Source organism: Scophthalmus maximus, chromosome 1 (assembly GCF_022379125.1).
Source record: "Scophthalmus maximus strain ysfricsl-2021 chromosome 1, ASM2237912v1, whole genome shotgun sequence".
Lineage (NCBI taxonomy): Eukaryota > Metazoa > Chordata > Actinopteri > Pleuronectiformes > Scophthalmidae > Scophthalmus > Scophthalmus maximus.
Window position 1 is genome coordinate 5593774 of NC_061515.1, and position 20174 is coordinate 5613947.

General features: G+C 45.0%; 1 protein-coding gene across 1 annotated transcript; it reads left to right on the forward strand.

Moving 5' to 3' along the window:
- The first annotated feature begins 4699 nt into the window (after positions 1 to 4699).
- On the forward strand, positions 4700 to 17332 carry LOC118316373 (basic helix-loop-helix transcription factor scleraxis-like). The gene is made up of 3 exons (XM_035644139.1): positions 4700 to 5611; positions 5932 to 6148; positions 16580 to 17332. The coding sequence occupies exons 1-3, from the start codon at positions 5205 to 5207 to the stop codon at positions 16616 to 16618; spliced, it is 663 nt and encodes a 220-aa protein (XP_035500032.1). The 5' UTR covers positions 4700 to 5204; the 3' UTR covers positions 16619 to 17332.
- Positions 17333 to 20174: the final 2842 nt, after the last annotated feature.

A 20174-nucleotide genomic window follows, 5' to 3' on the forward strand; every position in this document is an offset into this window, starting at 1 on the left:
GCGCTATGCTGGAGCAGAATTCAAGAGGGAATGGTTTGACATGATGTTTGATGCTAAAATACCATCGCTATGGGGCCAGTGACACTGCTATGCGGATGCAATGGAAATATTATATGAGAGAATACTACGGTGAACAGTTGGGTGCAGCAGAGGAGGTCACTGACCCTGAGGCAGCTGAAGGAGTGAGACCTCCATACAGAACATTAATTTTGTATGAAGACTGTTTTAGTCATACATTTTATTTGTGCTAATTTTGGTGAAAATTGGAGAGCGCAACAAATACTCATATTTGCCACATTTTGTGCCATACTGATGGTAAGATTGACAAATTTGCATCAGTGCAACCTGCAAATGGACTTGTCCTGACTAAAAAAGTGAACAATGTTCGGAGAAAATTTGGGTAAAAAAGATTATCATATCAATAATTTAAAATTCAGATTGATCCTTCCTCTCTGAACTGTTTCTGCTCAGGTTGGAGGTGCGTCCGGGCGGGTCGCAGATCAACATGGAGGATAGAGAGCTACACGCTACACCTGGTTGCTATGTTTGGCGACACTTTGGATGGACAATTTGGCAAAACGCATGAACCACTGCCTCCTGCTCTCTGCTGAGTTGACACACATCCGTCTGTTGGCTTCAGTTATGGCACACCTGAGCGTGCGAGCTTCTAACACTGTAAACCGAAAGGAGGGCCGATTTACAAAAGACTAGTGAAATGGTCTGTTTGTGAGGGCAAAGTGTTTTTTAAAGGTTAAAATAAAACCCCAGCGCATTCAACATGATCATTCAATCCAGAGTCTGTGTTGCGCACTTAGGTCAACACTTGGTGTAGGTTTTTGTTCCCGTAAATGTAACTATTACTTGGCTGTGATGTAGCTATTCCTCTTCATACAACTTTCTCCCTCCTACCAAACGCAGCCATGTGTGATGGGGAAAAGACTTACAGTCTGCATTGTGCTGTACCCAGTCGAATGTTTTCTGGCCCCAGGGCAACAATTCAGAACGAAATGGATACTGTGTTAGAGCAGCCACACACTCCTGGGAGATGCAAATCAGAGGAGGATCATGCCAATGCATGTAATGACGGATCACAGTGAGGGAAGCCGGTTTGGAAATACATCTCGAGTTTGGTGAGTAGTAGAAATATATACACGGTCAGTTTAAAACAGTGTTAAGGTTATTAATAAAGATATTTGCGCAGTGATCTATATAGATTCATCATTATGTACCAGGGAGTGCAAAAAGATCTCTTGCCTGGCCACAGTCAAGAGATGAAGAGAGAGCGGGTGAAAGATTTGATGAGATATTCATTAGACTCAGAACTTGATGATTCCATTGACAAAACCCCACCGTGTACCACATGCTGTCATGCTTCTCTCCCGTGCCTGAGCAATAAGCTGCCGGGTCGCATTACAGCGCTGGCTGTCAGAAAGACAAAGTTTGTTTTACCGTGTGATTTTGTTATTTTTGGTCTACTTTCATTTGGGCTTTTATTACTTGCTAAGCCTAAACCGTGGTTATCGGGCTGTTGAATCTGGGTCACTCCCTGAGGTGAGGCCCAGGTGCAAGGAAACTGATCTGCAAAGTAAAGGTCACCGCCGAAGGACCAGGGACACTGGCTGCATGAAGGCGGGGCACAGTGGTGATGTAGTGGGGCTCCAGGCTGCGTCTCAGAACCAGGCGAGTCTAGTCAAACACATTTGGATTGAGCACTGACTGGATGTGCTGCTTGTTTCTCTTGTGTTCTTATTCCACACACTGTAAGACACGCAGTGGTTCATTACCACATCTTGTGCCAAAGCAGTAACACGCAAACCTCAATCGTTTATTTCACGTGTTTGAGGATTTGTTGGGAATTTGCATGTCCCGTGTGGCAGCGTGAAAGACTCCCAAGTGGTGCGGTGCAGGGGTGGAAAGTTACCTGCAGGCAGTGTTTCCACTTTATTCTGCTTTGCACTTTTACGGCACACGAATGAAAATACTTTTTTTTGGGGGGGGGGGGGGGGGGATTTGACCACGGTACATTTGTAAGATAGCTGTAGTCGAATGCAAGATCTGAACTGACACCAGCTTTGTGATCCGCGCAAACATTAGAGCAGCGACAGCAAATGTTGCCTCATCGGATTTCATATGTAGGTTGGACCGCTGAACGCCAAACCCTAATGCTTTTTCTGTTTTTCTCTATGAACCAAGCACTTATTACATTATAGAGGAGGATCAGATTTTACCCATGCTGTTTTTTTATTATAGCATTTAGACAGTGGTTTGATCCCCACGTATGACCTCCCCGTCCTGCACCCCCCCAATCCTCACTGCACCAAGCTCTTCTTGTATGCACTGTAGTCAACAACTGCAACCGACATTGGCCCTCGCTCATCCAGTCAATACCGCAGCATAAACATTACGGCTGTGATTGAAGGGTAGAGATAGATACAGTGAAGGGAGAGAGGAAGAGAAGTACGGACAGAGGCGGAAAAACGACAGACATAGAAAGAGAGAGAGAGAAAGTGATGAATGTCAAGTATAACATTGTGTAACTCTGACAGATTATTCATTGTGCTATTAGTTTTCAGCAGCGGCTCACGGCTGCCAATCTACACAAAAGACGCATACCAGCAATCGCAGTTGGGTTTAGAGTTTTCATTAATGCACTACTGAGGATTGCAGACTTCATAGTTGAGTTTCACATAGGTTGTCGACCTTTAACCACTGTACATTTGCAGCGGGGGAAGAAAATTTAAAGGTCAGTCAGTTCCCTGGAAATAAGACTTAAGTTGCATGATCATGGCTAATAAAATCTCAGAGACTTCAAGTTGGAAAGGCAGATTAGATTTGATGAGAGCAGTAAAATACTTTTCAGAAAATATGAGGGAGGCCTTGATTTTCCAAAGAAAGTAAGACAGACAGACAGACAGACAGACAGACAGACAGACAGACAGACAGACAGACAGACAGACAGACAGACAGACAGACAGATAGATAGATAGATAGATAGATAGATAGATAGATAGATAGATAGATAGATAGATAGATAGATAGATAGATAGATAGATAGATAGATAGATAGATAGACAGACAGACAGACAGACAGACAGACAGACAGACAGACAGACAGACAGACAGACAGACAGACAGACAGACAGACAGACAGACAGACAGACAGACAGACAGACAGACAGACAGACAGACAGACAGACAGACAGACAGACAGACAGACAGACAGACAGACAGATAGATAGATAGATAGATAGATAGATAGATAGATAGATAGATAGATAGATAGATAGATAGATAGATAGATAGATAGATAGATAGATAGATAGATAGACAGACAGACAGACAGACAGATAGATAGATAGGGTTTTCTCCCACTTTTCTTCCATCCTCAGTCTTTGCTCACTTTGCTGTCTATTTTTGTTTTTTTCCCTTCTCTTTAGGAGGAACACAGAGTGTAAAAGGGAGTTTCAGCTCTCCTCCACACTCCACCTACTAGGAAACTACTTGCAGGCCCTCCAGCATCGCAGCTTTACAGGAAAATGGGGCTTTGGCTATGGCTGAACAAACCCAGTTCCCAGCTTCAGCCATGAGCCTGGCTTGAGCCAGCCTCGCAGCCTCCCAGCCTCCCAGCCTCCCAGCCTCCCAGCCTCGCAGCCTCCCAGCCTCCCAGCCTCGCAGCCTCCCAGCCTCCCAGCCTCCCAGCCTCGCAGCCTCGCAGCCTCGCAGCCTCCCAGCCTCCCAGCCTCGCAGCCTCGCAGCCTCGCAGCCTCGCAGCCTCCCAGCCTCGCAGCCTCGCAGCCTCGCAGCCTCCCAGCCTCCCAGCCTCGCAGCCTCGCAGCCTCGCAGCCTCCCAGCCTGCCGTCCATGGACAAACACAGCGCGGAGGGTGAAGCCGCAGGCAGAAAAGAAGACGCAGGAAGAGAGGCAAACCCTTACTTCACCACTCAAGCTTCTCAGCTTCTCGCTGTCAAGAAAGTGGGTGAGGAAAACATCCTCTTTTTTTGCAAACCCATGGTCCCAGCACCACTCGCTGGTAGCCTGCGCTGTCAGTTAAATCTGGAAAAAGAGAAGGTCAGCCAGTAGAGAAAAGCAGGAAAAAGTGGAGGAGACTTGTTTTTGTCTGCAAAACTGATCCATATCAAAACCTGCAAACACAACATTCCAGACAATTATGAGATTATATTAATAATATGATCACATTCTTTCGCTCAGTTCACACAGTCCGGTCTTTGAAGGAACAACAACAAAAAAAGAGCTCTTTTAAAAGATCTAGTTTCATCTTCGGCATCCCATATTTGATTGCACTGCCCAAGATCATGGCTTTATTACTTCTGTCAGATGACAACATTTTATTCCTGTTCAATTTCCATTTCACGAGAAACTGAATGTGGATGCATTATTCATGCTGAGAGGGAGAGATATGTGTTTCAGTGGTCTCCGTGGCCTCTAAGGTCACCAAACCCACCCAACAAACTGGAGTGATGCAAGTTCTGTTTTAGGGTGGATTTCCCCTGAAACACACCAGTGTGCAGCCAAAACAAACTCCCGCTGATGGTTTGCCTCTTGCCTCCGGTCTCTCTGGCCTGCTTCTAGACAGCAGCCGAGGGACCCTCGCCGCTCAGAGGAGGAGCAGCGGAGTCCTCTGGCCCTCCCACCGCCTATAAGACCAGAGGCAGACGGAAACACTCAGACAGCAGGCACACGTGGAGCAAAGAGGCAGAGGGGGAAGAAGGGCGACAGAGAGACCAGTAGAGAGCAAGAGAGAGTCCAACTGCTGCCACGGACTGGAAGCAGTTTTTTTTGCAACTGGACTTTAAACAGACACATACAGAGACAAAGGCCCAAGACAGGAGGTTTAGAGAAGAGAAGGAAGAGAGACTTGCAACCACTTGACTTCATCATGCCATTGTAAATGAGCTTAACTGAAGGATTAACTGAAAGAGGAACTGACCTTTGGGATGTGAAGTGTTTTCTATAAACCAAGAGAAAAAAAACAAGAAGGACCTGCGGCCACCTGTGACACGGCAGCTCCGAGGTCAAGATCCTATCCGTCAAAACGAAACGTATGAAAGTGACATTTTGAGCGGGTGGACACCTTTAGGAAAAACAACAATCCACTGAAACTTTGCAAACACCTTGTGACCTCAACAAGTGGGAGCCTCTCAAGAATCAATCAGAAGCTGCCAGACTTTTGTTTTGCCATTAAGATGACATTCGCCATGCTGCGCACAGCGCCTCCCGCGGGCCGCTTCCTGTATGGCGACATCGCACTCCTCTCCGAAGACGAAGATGAGAACGGCAGCGAGGGCTCGGGCTCCGAGGAGCGCACCACCAACTCCTCCAACTCCGCTGCCTTCCGCCTGTCCTCCTCGTCCCCATCTGCTTTTCACATCAAGGTGAACAGGAAGAGGAAGCTGTGCTCGGGCACACCCAACCCCACGCTGTGCCTGGGTTTAGGAGCCATGGTGGGGAGGCTCGGCCCCCCGGACTTGTCTCCCCCTGTGGAGGGTCGCCAGAGGACCGCAGCCAACGCGCGGGAGAGAGATCGCACCAATTCTGTCAACACAGCGTTTACAGCGCTGCGCACACTCATCCCCACCGAGCCCGCAGACAGGTACAGAGCAGCCCGAGTCAAACTGTGTGATGACAGTCTGATGCACAGATAGGTTCCATGATTTCCGTCTGGGAACTAAAAGAAATGACTGTAAAAAAACCCCCTGTAATTGTGAGTTTGTATTTGCTATAATAGACGTGTCCCAGAGTTAGTGTCTGGGATAATACACTTCAAATTAGAACATCTAGCATTATTCTTCTTTGCAAAAAGTTCCACATTACTGTTTCACTGCATGATGAATATTATTGTACACTTTGTGTACCCGCAAACATTTTTTGCCTTTGTCAATACAATAACTCCCGTTCCGATTTGACGATCAGGAAGCTGTCGAAGATCGAGACGCTACGTCTGGCGAGCAGCTACATCAGTCATCTGGGCAACGTCCTGCTCCTGGGTGAGGGACTCCACGATGGACAGCCGTGCCACGCTCCCTCACCACCGTTCTTCCATGTTAACTCCTCCCCCACCCGAGGATCTGACCAATCAACTCAGCCAAAGCACATCTGTACTTTCTGCCTCAGCAACCAGAGAAAAATGGTGAGCAGAAAACTATTAGTCAGGAGGAACAAATAAGAGACACCAATGAACAGGTCAAATCAAAAGTCGTGTATGTAGCCCGCCAATAAAACAGTTTGAAAGCAAGTGCTAAAATGCCAAAAAAAAAATATTTAAGATGAAAACTATTTCTGTTTTTTTCCACGAATATAAAAAAGCTATAAATGACCCAGATTCTGCCAAAGGACAATAGAGTGAAGCTTTCTTGCGAGAAACCGCGCAGTGCTTCAGGGTCAGCTCGGTGTTTAAAGCTGCCCTGAGATCAGTGACTGCGTCTATAAACCCGATTGGCCCTTGGGGATTTGTAAAAGCAGAACCTCTCTAAAGCTCTCTTTTGGGGCGAATGACTGTGTGTTATTGTGCTGTCGGGGGTTAGTTTAGCTCGAGCAGGTGGCTCGGAGGTTCAAGATGGTCTCTGAAACTCACTGGACTTCACAGTGCCATCGACGTGATTGTCTTTTTGTGGGCCGAGCGGAGAGGCGGGTCTAACGGCATCGCAGCCCCTTTCTCGCCGTAACACTTTACGAAATGTGCACAACCATTGCGCAAAAGAACTTCTGACCCAAACTCTGGTGTTTGTTTTTTTTGGCCTTTTTTTTGTCTTTTTCAAAATACGAATTTAAAGTTGACAAGGGTATTCACACAGCGGGTGAGATTTATGACCGGGAGCCCGTGAAATCCGTCCAAAACCTTGTGTATAATTTCAAGAATGTATTGACGTCAGCCCGAATTTGAGACGGTTTTAATCATGACTCCTTAACAACTGACCCGAGATAAACCGGTTGGTCACTGGCAATGAGTTTTTACCCACTGGAACTTGGTGTCACAACACAAAATACACGTTACTCACACACAGTGGTATTAAGAAGAGGACTTCATTGGATTTACTTCCAGGCTCTTACCAACTGAACACTGAACTTACATTTTGGGAAAAATGGCAAAAAAAAAAAAAAAGACGCTCAGATTTCTCATTCCAGCGACAGACCCTTTTTCCTTTTTTTTTTGTTGCACACTTTTTCCACACTTCCTCCACGGCTGCGCTGTCAGTCTACACCTTAATAGAGACCCAGAGAAGGAGAATTTGATCCTACGAGCTTTTCGACTCCTATTTAACTGATTCAGCACAGGAAATAGACATAATCAAGAACACTCGGCGTAGGAAAGTCGTCAGTCCGATGAGAAATAACAGGGAACGGAGAGCTGACATCAGCTGACTGTAATCAAATTTATATGATACCAGCCTCGGACTTCGGCAAAAACACCACAGCAGATGACAGAGGGGTGACGTCCGCTCGACTCTCCCCCCTCTTACCCGTGGCCGCTGCCCATTTAGCAGGATTTATGGGTAAAGAGCTGACATCTGGCAGACTCCCCCCGTTACCCCAGCAGTGTGTGAAAACTAATACCCTCCTCAGTGTCTAAACCCAGAGACCCTTTAGCTGGGGGATAACCTGAGTCTCAGCAGTGTGTCCCCCCCCCCCCCCCCTCCTCCTGCCTCCTGCCTCCCCTCTGAACCTCTGTGAGTGAAAGCCTAGACGTCCTTGGGTGTCCAACCCAGACACCCTCAGCTGGAAGATAACTGATCTGAGACGTGTCTTGGTCGCTCCTTTGTCTCGTTTTCTCTTTCGCTGTCCGTCTTCCCTGAATCCCTCCGTTCTTCATTCTCTGCCCCCCTTTGCTCTCAAACACTTCTCGACATGTTTCACTTTTTCCTCTTCAACTCGTCGCCCCAAGCTTCTCTCGCCCACCCCCCCGTCCCCCCCCCGTCCCCCCGTCCCCCCTCCCTCCCTCGGCTCTCTGTATATCGATCAGCCCGGTGGAGGTCAGCGCCGTCAGTAGGAGCGGTGTAACACTATCTGCCGCTGTCAGCTCACTGCTGCACGCGTGCGACCGAGCTGTAACTGCATGCTGGGCAGAGAAAACCATTTTGAAACTTTCTCATGTCAGAAATCTCAAACGCAGACACTCTGACACAGTCAATGTTACTTAGTGTCAGTCACATGGTGTTATTTTATTATGCCAGATGTATCTTTCACTGCTTTTGCCGAATTGCACCGACGAGGTGAACCCAGGTGACAGACGGAGACAAGTCGGGGGAAAGATTTAGAAGTTTGAACTAAGACGTAGAAGTAGTTTAAACTACGACGAGACCCTCCATCATTTCCAGTTAAAGTAAACTCAACTGCCTTTAAAATTAAAGGTTATATACAATATTCATTCCCTCTAGATCTCCGAGTGTTCGCTGGCCCCACCTCAGGCTGTTCTCGAAACCCAATGGACGCTCAACACACAACCAGAATCACAACTGAACAAAGTGAAAGTTTTTCAAAATTTACTTTTGGGGCCCTCGCAGCTCCGAGCACCTCGCACACTTTCACGGGCAGCATGTTGCTGGAGTATGGTGTGCATTGCTCCCACGGCCATGCTGTGCTTCTGGCTAGACAGCACCGTGGTGGAACTGGTGGCAGGTGCGTTTGTTTTGCTCTGTGAGACGTCAAAAGTGTGGGAAAATGGGTGCAAAGCAGCACGTCCACCCAGGTGTCAGGTCTTTACATCAGCACCGATCGGAGCCACCGAGGGGACGAGACGTCCTGTGCTCGCCGTTGCCCCGCCAACTCTTCACGTAGAAAATAGTTTAAAATCGTGTATGACCTCTAAAAGACTCGCGCTATTCTGATTTTCTCTTATTGTAAAAATGTTAACAACTCCCACAAAACCCTTGATTAAAAAAAACACACATCCAAAAAAAATGCTCACAAATTATGTATAAAGTTGTTGGTTTTTTTTTTTATGGCTCAGTAAACTTTTCTACAACTGTTGGGCAGTTCCACTTGTTACTCAAATAGGTGGATGTGGTGTGTATTTGTTGGGCACGATTTTTCAGTGACACACACTTCCTCCTCCAGTGAGTATTTACAGCAGCAGCACAGTGTTATGAGTTAAAGTACGACGGCAAAGTTGCCTCAAAATAAACTGCGGTTCCAATGTTCACATTAATGACAGAACATGTCACCCAGTGGGGTATTTATATACATTTAAGTACTTTGTGGAACAATGAAGCTCCATGGCACAGAGGAATATCAGACTGTGGAGGCCACACTTTCAAATTCAGTTTTAGTTTTCGGTCACAGGATTTATGGACAATAAGAAAAATATAGAATATCACCACACGTCTTAGTGTACCTTCTATTACTACATCGATGCATACAGGCAACTTTACAATGACAAGTTAACATGGATAAAAAAAGGTGAAAGAAATCCCAAAGTGTGACTGTGTTTCAGTCGGGCTGTTGGAATAACTCATATCTCAGGTGTAATTGACATGATTACCCTGGAAGCTATTTAAGGAGAAATATAAGAGTCTGGGGTTCACCCGGCATTTAAACTGTTAACTATGATTGGCAGAAACCGAGAGCATTTTCACTTTCCTTTTGGAAAAGTGGCCGTACAGATCCTTTAAGTGGGCTAAAGGGCAGAGTCGGTGCTGGTGATTACAGAGAGGAAACAATTGTGAAGGTAAAATGAGACTTTGTGTCCTGGGCTCTCTCTTTGTATGTTTTTATGGTCATTGAGGTTCATCACAGCTGTCAGGTCCGCTTAGAGCGGCCGCTTCAACTCCATCCATTCCCAATGTGGGAGAGAGCGAACGTGAGAAAAGTATACGCTCATTTCCTCTTATTATGTGTGTGTACAGTATAACCGTTTCCAAACAGCACGTCTGTAACGTGATGACCTGAAAGAAGACCTGAGCTATTGAATATTATGCATTCAGCGGAATACTAATGTGCATTAATTATCTGTGAGACTGTCTATGCAGAAAAGATTTTAAAATAAATATTATACTTTGAAGGATCACTTCTTTTTTTATTATCTTTTTCATGACAGAATGCATTTCTAGATATGCTAAATTTTTTGATTAGTTTTCCATTTCTTATCAATTGAAGACCATTTTTTTGAGCTGCGTGATGAGAATGCTCAGTGTGAGCGGTTAGATGTTCTTCCCTCATGAGACCTGTTTGTTAGCTTCGTTCTCCCTTCTGAAATTGCCACGTATAGAGCGATATCCTGCCGTAAAACGTACTTTACTTATCAGAAGCTATTCGCCAAACATCCACATATAGTTGATATTTTTTTTATATATTCATAAAAACTGATCAGGGGTCAAGCAGCAGCAGTTTTTTTAGCACAGGCAAACTGTAGCCCAACTCTTGCATACAGGTGCCTTTGATATATGCAGGAAACCCCCCCCCCCCCCCCAAAAAAAAAAACCAGGGGACGGTCCTGATGGTTACATCTGTAAATGAGATGTACATGACTTTAGCATCGAGGATTGAGGTGAGCCGAGGGCTGCTTAAATCCCCGCGCTGTCTGGTTGATTGATGCAGATATCCTGTGTTCGGCCTCGCTGCCTCCGCTGATCAGGGCAACTGTCAGGTGCCTGGACGCGAGCTACAGCAGGGCCACTGCACGATCACAGCTTTTTTAACTATCACATATTTATTATGTCCAGTCCATCTTTAATGATCTGGAAGTGCACCCATTGGGCATCTGCAGTAGTACTCAGATATGTACGCGACTATTTGCGCCTGGTATATGCTACTGAGCGATATTGCGATGGTGTTTATTCAGTAATTCCCTGATACAATATGAGCAACAGAGGGTTTTCATGTGAGCTAATCTGTCTTCTTTGTTGTCTTTGAGCCGTGGTGCTTGAAGCATTTTTACAGCTTCCTTCACAACTCTGCCTTGTTTCTCTTGGCCTGGAGCGGGGAGAGGGTCAACTCGATTCAATGGCAAACAGAAATAGAAGCTGCGATCCATCCGCCAGTAACTGCAGTCACGCTGAACTTTTTTCCGGTGAAGCCGCATGTGACAAGTGCAAACACGTTCCAATTTCGAAATTTAAAGAAGCTCATTTGACTTGATTTGATTAAAGGAGGATTTCATTAGTTTGGAAACAAAATAAAAATCTAGCAAAAATATAACTACCGTGATACTTATAGTGCGGTTGCTGCAAATAGGCCGTGGTCCCTTTGAGACGATTCCATTCAGTTGAGTTTACAAGCAATTTTTTTAGGCCCAACCCTGATTTAATTCTAATTCAAAAGGAATCTGATTTATTTGGAATTTTTTCGACAAATTAAAATTATATTCTCTGCCGCCGCTAATATCAATTTTAATTGACATCTGAGCTGTTGAAAGATGTGCTGATTTTTGCGTGTGACTGGAAAGCGGGGTGGATGGAAAGACAGTGACACTAAACCTGCACCGTGCAGTCAGAAACTGACCGGTCTCCACTAGTGTGTGTGTGTGTGTCTGTCACAGCAAAGGAGTGTGTGCAGTGGCTGAATCCAAGTGAATGTACAGTATTTGTTCAAGAAAGAAAATTAGAGACCAAATTTTTGTTATAAGTGAAATGTTGTAATTGTCCTTGCTCAAATACAGGGCACACACACACACACACACACACACACACACACTGGCTGGCTCTCTGTGTCTGGAAGTCATTGGCAGCGCAGAGCGGAGCAACAAATGAGCTAATTGTTCTGTAAATGATTTATCCTCTGCTGAGGCCTGTACAGTCAGTGTTTAATTCAGCTGCTATTAGAAACACATTGACGTTGGACTTTGATGGCGATGTTAAAGAAGCCTGGAAACCGCTCTCTGTGAAACGCCCTCCCTGCTGACACACACACACACACACACCAATTACACATATACACATATGCGGGCACACACTCCTGCACTAACCATAGAAATAGTGACACACAGGCGTGCAGTCCCACCACAGACTTTTATCAAAAGCATTTCAATGTACATCTATTTTTTTCCCCCTAGTTTTTACAACCAGACGGCAGTTCATTGCTTCTTTCTAGACAGCCCCCCCAGAACCCCCCTCATATATGATTACTCAGTTAAGGAGCCCTGGATCGCGACTGTGCTTTCAACACTTTCTAAACTAATGGCGTGCAGGAAGTTGTGGAAACAGAGACAGAAAGAAGGGGAGAAAGGAGGCGAGAGAAAACAGCCAACAGCTCAGCAGGATAATCAACGTAGCCATTTATCCTCCGGTTCGGACAGTTGGTTTTCGACTGTGCTGAAACTTCACTTTGCTCCTTTATAGGGATCAAATGAACCGTGCGTCTGAAGAGGGCTTAAATGCGTGGACGGGACGCGCAGGAGCATGCTAATGACTGTGGTTTGTGCAGTCATTGGGATATTAGTCTGTTTTCACTGGAAAAAAGCATTACGTCACTTGTGTGCATGGAGCCGACGTTTCACGGCCATAGATGAAGACTAAATTACCCTCACTTACTGATAATGCCGGTGTCGAGTGGGAGTCAATGCTTTGTGCCTCCTGAGCGAGAGCTTCGTCTGTTTGCTCCGCGTTCAAACTATGATAATGCAGGTAGCAAGTACACTGCGAGCAATGCTCAAATATATTCTCACCCACGTTCAGTGTGTGTGTGTGTGTGTGTGTGTGTGTGTGTGCGTGTGTGTGTGCCTGGCTTTGTGTATGACTGCGTGCCTTCATGCGTGGACGTGTCTGTATATTTTTCGGCACAGATGGAAGCAGTTAAGGCCTAATTTAAGACCAACAGGAGAAGTCGGGTCAGATAACTAACAAAATCTATTAGCAGAACTAGGATTCTGTTATCATTTGGCCTTTTGGGAGAGGGCTGCTCACCGAGCAAATTAGAACAAATGCACAGGAAAGCTGAGGCAGGCGAGGGGCAAATCTTACAGACGTGTGCAGAAAATCGTCAAAATTGCATAGCTTCTTTAAACAATATCGACTGAAGCTAATGACGGATGCACAGCACGGCACTGGTGATGCACTGCCAGTCAGTGAAGAATGAAGTCATATGAGACCAGCGAAAATGAAGTGAAACATATGTGTGGTCGCCTGGTGCGAACTACGTCTGATTAGGCAATCAGATGTAGTAAATCAAGTTTTTTTTTCAGAAGCCATCAGGATGCTTATTATCAAACCACAGTGGATATGAGGTACATGCGTGATGCATCCAAGCCACATAATGGCCGACTGCGGCTTATTCAGTGTTAGTCCGCCTCTTTAGATGTCTGGCGTGTTATTTATTGCGCCGCTCTATTGTGCGTCTATGATCTTCTAATCATTTATGGGGATAATTACGGCTTCTATTAGCCACCCGAGACACTGACTCACATTTGCATATTTTCACTCGATAAACTAAAGGGATATTACCAGTTTTCATTTCACGGTTGAATACCAACAGCCTTATATGATTTTCAGGCCAATGCCCAAGTGGAATTATTTTTTTTCCAACCAGTCATTCCTCTCCTCGTGCGGCCAGAAACTAAATTAGATGTTTGTGTTTGACAGAGCGGCTTAACGCAGGAAAAGAAAGAGAGAGAGAGAGAGAGAGAGAGAGAGAGGAAGGGAGAGGGAGGGAGAGGGAGGGAGACAGAGAGTTGGGATGGAAAATCCACAGTTGTAGGTAAAGGAACAGCCTGGATTGAGTTTCAGAAAAACAATATTAAAGTTTGAATTTGATTAGACGCCGTGAAGAGAGTGTTTACCATCTTCACATTAAAGTTAATACGGGGACGTTTTCACCTTGACAAAACAATAATATTGTTCCAGCGTGGTAATACCATCACATTGTATCTAAAGTAAACATCATCAGGTAATCATATTAGTGTCGGACAAATCACCCCCCTGGGAAGTCACTGGTATGTGTGTGTGTGTCTGTGTTTGTGTGTGTGTGTGTGTGTCTGTGCGTGTATGTCTTTTTGTGTGTGTGTGTGTGTGTGTGTGTGTGTGTGTGTGTGTGTGTATGTGTGTGTGTGTATGTCTTCATGTGTTTGTGTGTGTGTGTGTGTGTGTGTGTGTGTATGTGTGTGTGGGTGTTTGGAGGGGAAAAGAAAGAGAGAGAGAGAGAGCAGATATGTCATCCGACCATGCTCTATTAGTCTTCAGGAGATTGTTTTGACTACCAGGCCAGTCTTTAAGCCCCCTCCCCTCCTCCTGCTCTGACGGAACCAGCTACACTCCAGCTGAACCGCCTTCCCCCAGCTCCAGCTGTGCGACTTAAACTATCGCCGAGCGCTCACCGTGAGGGCGCGCGCTGATTTCACGGTCATTTGACGTAATTTGGTGAATTATCCAATTGTCATGCACAGTTTCGCAGAGGGAGATTATTCATGTATACCCACTTTCCCTGACCTGCATCACTTTTGTTTCCACTGATGAATACCAACGATTTTTCCACAAGCGCCGTCCAGAGAGCGCGGCTGCACGTGTCTTGAGAGAGCTTTCGGTTTGAGAGTTTGTGTTAGTAGAGAGCACAATAGCAGCGGTGATTTAGTGAGGCCAGAAGTTTTGTAGGCTCTGTTTGCAATCATCTACTTGCTCACAATTTACAGAGACAATTCCATGCAAATTATACAGTGTGTCAGAAGGCAAAAACACCGCTCAGGTCACATACGCCTCCAGACACTACCCTGGCAGACTCTATGGGTTTGTATTTTCTGATGTCTGCAAATGATGGGTTAATGCTCTTTCGTGATCAATGATTGTCTAATTACATGTGGAATCATTTCAGTTTGTGCTTTAACAAAGACCATGGTCTTGATCTAAATCAAGTCAAGTGATTCAAGTGCCTCAACATGAGGATACACAAAGTAGAATCACGCTTTAGTTGCTATAAGAAGCATTGTGAAAACAGATGTTATTGAAAAAGAGGATTAATAGTGTCAATAATTTCAACTATATTCAATGTCAACACTTTGCGACTGGGTACATATGTTGTTAAAACAATTTAAGTTCAAATTGCACATTTTGAGACATATTTTTGAGAGCTATCTCAACACACCACCCAAAAACAAACTATAATATCATTTTACATAATAATATACGGTAATGGCGCAGGTCTAGATCTCACAATGGTCCTCTGGTCGCCGTCCAGCCGGAGGGAGGGAGGATGATAACAGTTCCAGAGTGTCTCACCACTCATCTCTGTGGGAGGACCGATTCCTGTCCAGATCCCGTGGTCTCACGCTCTTATTACCGCCTGATACCCTTCCAAACACCTACCCACCTTTGTTGATGTCAGTCGAGCAGATTCTTTTTCCAAACACCTACATCTTGTGCACGGTCTGAGAGGAAATGTGTAACAGGTGTTGGGCAGATGGAAAGCGGAAGGGTAGGGGGGCGGCAGAGGGGGTTAGTTGAGAAGATATTGGGGGGGGGGGGGGGGGGGGGAGTCAGGGAAGGACAGGAGTGCAGAGGAGTTGAACCTGAGTCTAGTGAGAATATGGGTCGGTAGGATTTTTGCGTATATTTTAAACAGTATGGAAAATCATTTATCAGCTACGAGTTCATCTTTGAACACCAGCCTTGAAAAGCATTTGCCGAAAGCCGGGACGAGTGTTGCTTCTTTTTTTGTTTGAAGAAATCCATTGACTGTTGCTGCTCGAAGAGCCAGTGGTGGATGGCCCGAGAAGTGAGCAGAGCAGAGGTTAGGTGAGGAGGGAAAATGTGATGACATATTTCCTGGCCAGATAGAGAAAGTCTGCTCACCAGCCAGGAAATCAAGGCTTCTCCGCTCTGATACCACAGATAAACGAGAAACATATCATCGCACAGCGGCTCGTGATGTCACCGCGCAGGCCGTAATCAAATTAAAAGGAATGTTTTACGGCCCCTGCGAACCCCAGTGAGCGAATGTATGTTACGGTGCAGAGTGTGTTTGTGTGAGTTTACTGCACGCAGTCAAACTTGATTTGCTGCACACAAAGCCACATTAATTTACTGTCAGTGACTACAGCGAAACAGGATCGAGTTCCACGAATAAACTCGACACTTTTGCTGAAGGGCAATTCCATAAGACCCTAATGAAGGGTTGACACCAAACACAAGCAGTCTTACTCACCTGCGCTGCATATTCAAAGAGAATGAGGCGCGAAAGAAACTTCGAACTTGCTTTATAAATTTTGTAATAAAAACTTTTGTTCAGTTTGCCCTTTATATATTAAGAGTTATTTTGAAATGAGAGCAGGGATCGGTCAGAAACAGACTATAATAAAATAGATTAAAGACACATATTTGGAAATAACAATTTCTTAGTATGTCAAAATGAAAGAGTCCCTCTCTTTGTCCCAAACACCTTCTTTCTTTCGTCTCATGTGCTTTGAATATTAAGCTACAGTCAACAGCTGACTAAATTGACCTATACATTCTAATTTGGCTACCAAAAAAAAAACGCAGTCCAATAACGAGCCATTTTCACTTCAGTTCCTGAAGAGGAACGAGGATAAGGGACCTTTAACTCACTCTAGTCAAGAAAAATATATAAGCTTGAACGATTCCTTCAAATGCGTTTTAAATGTGGAGTCGTGAACTGATGTGAGACGTTTTTCTCTCTCTTGCAGAACAAAGACAGAGACAGGAAGACGGCCATCAGAAGTTAACAGTGAGGACACACACCACGAGGATCAAATGCTCGTCGCTTCGAGAGCACCTTCAGTGATTCTTTTTTTACGATTACTGCAACCTGAAGATTTACAGACTCGTGATGCATTTCAAGACCTTTCGAAGGACGTCCATGGCACTTCCAGGACTTTTCAAGGAGCTTTATGAACCAATTTTTTTCATTGACTTTTTTTAATGCTTTATATGAACTTTTTTAATATTCCAATATGATTGAAACACGTCTGAGAGGTTTAACCATACTTTTAAAGGGCTTTAGCATTATCAACACCATGAGGAACTTTTCAAAAAACACGTATAAGAGACATTTTACTGTACGGACTCAATGACTGTTTGTTCAGAGTCCAAGGAACTTATGGCACATGATTGAAGAAACACACAAAACCTATGAAAGGCAGATTTGTATTCAAAAGCTGTGTGTTATTGATGAGTAAACTGAAATATAAATGTATATTTATGTGACATAACATTATATAATGAAACTATGTTATTTAACAGGCATATGACATTCTTGACAAATGATGAGGATTGGTTTAAGGTACAAAACGTTGGCTATTGACTCAGTTCATGGCATTACAGAAAAAATGACATGCTGGAACTTGTGTGGTATTGGTTATTTTTCTAATAATCATTTCTGAAAGTTAATGCTGGAAAATAACTCTAGATGACCAATAAATTGTTTTGTATATCTGGAAGTAGATTTCATTCATATGTTGGTGGCACTCGCAAAAACCTTATCCACCCCATTTCCAACCAATCGACGTTATGAGAAGTTTCCACTGCGAAACGCTCCTGTGCCGTGCAGATATTCTAAAACCAAACGGCGTTTGTGTCATACTTTTGCTCTTTCGGGCAGCAAGCGGGGAGATCGTTTTGAGCGTCTCAAATGAATTCCCTCACCAAAGCGAGCACAAAGAGAAGTTCCGCAGCGACTGCACCTGTAGCTCCAATCATCCCAGTTCCTGCTCTGACATTTTCTCTTCTACTCTGCCTATCACACACTCCCCGTTTCCATCTCGCTTCCTTCTCCCCTCCTCTTGCGGCGCGGCCAGATCACAGACAACAGAGACAGAGATGGGTCAGAAGACGAGGCGGACAACAGGGGTTTGGAGGAGCAGAAGAAAGGCCAGGAGAAGAAAAAAAAAAAAAGAGAGAACAGAATTGAATCTGCAGGTACGGCTCCTTGGACATCTGCCTGTGTCCCCTCACTGTCCTCTTCTTTACCTTTCCACATGCTCCGTCTCTCTTTTCCTCCTCTGCTCTTCCTCTCTTTTCCCTGGAGTGCCACAGGCCAGAGTCTGATTTGTGATGGCTTTCCAGCGTGTTTCGCCACACACCACTTACCCTCTCCCTATACCTATCCCTAGTATTTCTATCCGTCTATCTGTCTATCTTTATCATACAGCCTTTTTCTTCTCTTTCTGTTTCGGCGTCTCTCCACGCTGTTTTTCTCCAAACTTGTCCACTGCCGTCATGGAAAATGATCAGGGCATTAGCGGTGTGGAATGCTGCCCTTCCTTTTTTTTTTTTTTTTTAGCATATTGTCAAATTTGTTTTTCATAATATATATTTTTTTTGTTTTTCGCTCTTGCTCTGCCTGCCACGCGCCTAATCGCCGGTTGAAATGCATACAGCTGACTTGGTGGTGTAGTAGTTCCACAGCCATTGGGTTCTTCAAGCAAATCTTAGAAATGCAATCCTATGGAAAACCACTGTGGCGGTTTACCTGGAAACATTGCGTTTTGTGGCCGATGTGAGAGAGATGCTATGGATTCTCCCCATAGTCATCATAGGTTTTACGACTACAACGTCTCTGGGAAGCCAGGATCTGTTACTGCAGTCTATAGCCAGTCTTCGGTGTCCTAGTCCAACATTATAAAAAGCACTGCGGCATTTCTCGAGCTTTTTTCCCCATCATTAAGTGAGATGTAAATGAGCCGTTCTTTTGAAGGAGGCAGAGCCTGGTGCTTCACTGGTTTGGTGTTTCCAAATGATTTTTTTTAACAATGCTAACAAGCAGTTTCCGCAACTGAGGTGCCAATTGTGGAGCTTTTTCCTACAGTGTGACAAGTGTCTGGTGAAGAGAAGCCACCGACAAAATATATGCCAATTTGCCGTTCTTAGTGGAAGCGAGACTGAAAAAGAAAAAAAAAGTTGATTTATCGTGTGTGTAATCTCACAAACACCCTAAGCCATAAGCAGCAGTGAACACTTGCCACCGAGTTTAGAGTTGATGTGTCCTAAGAGCGATGTCATCGACAGGACACGGACCTTAATAGTATAACTCACATAGGTGGTGAAGGGGGGGAAGGTGCAGATTTAAATTTGGGACTAAAGGAGGATTGAAAAATGTGGCTTCACTGTGCGCTTCAGGGAAGTCTCACTGAATGAAAACACAGCCAGTTAATGAACTAAAGATAGTTGCCTCCTTCCTGGAGAATCGCTTATACCAAAGACAGATTGAAGCTCTGGCGCATTATGCTTAAAAATGCCCCTTTAAACTCGAGTGCCAGACTTGGGTTTTTCCACCCAAAACGCAACGCGGGGAAACAAAGGACTAAATCTCAGGGCACAGTTTGAGTGTAAGTGGTCCCTGCTGCTCACTGGTTCCGGAGGCAAAGATTTGAAAAGCTCCGTGTGTCTTGTTTAAAAGATCTTAGTTGTGTCATGAGCCAATGAAACGTAGACAATCTTACTGCAGAGGGTTTTTTGTTTTTTTTTAAAGGAAGCAATAGCTTTGAAAAAATGCGCAGTGTGTCTAGTATGTCCTAATGACTTCTGGTCCAGTTAGTCTGAGAGTCTGATCTCTCTAGCAGGCCGTCTGTCTGAGCAGCAGTGTGGTGGTGGGGTTCCTCCCACACAGACCAGATCAGGTTCCCCTTACGCCTACACACACAGTTTAACACACACACACACACACACACACACACACACACAGATGACCATTTACACACTCATGCGCCAATGAACTTACATATGCACAAAAAGATGGACGTACCGCATGCATGCATGTGCAGTCCCACACCGATTTGCGCACACACACACACACACACACACACACACACACACACGGGCTAAAGGATCTGTGATACAGCTTAGTTGTCTAATGATCTCTGTATTTTACATCGATGAAAACGGATCAGCTGAGAAGGCAGACTGCAGTGGCGTATTTAAGTGGGCGGTTTTGGACGAAGGTGAACCGGAGGTTGGACAATCGGCTGGTTCTTATTGTCGATAAAAGGGTCTCTGATGAAGATGCCCCCATGGAAATCTGGCACGTGAACGCTGATAGCTGGAGGAATAAAAAGCAGCTTTTTTTTTCCTGGCATCTGCACGTTCTTAGGTGGCATCACTGCCAGAGGGGTCGGAGGATGCAGCACAAAGACGATTTAGATGAATGAAACATACTTGAAAAGTGAAAAAAACCAAAAAAAACCTGTCAGAAGCCAGTAAAGGCCGAGCAGCAGGAAAAAACTCTTGACTTGTTTTCTGTGTCAAAAACTTATGAAGGGGAATGGCATCCTATAAAGGCATTGT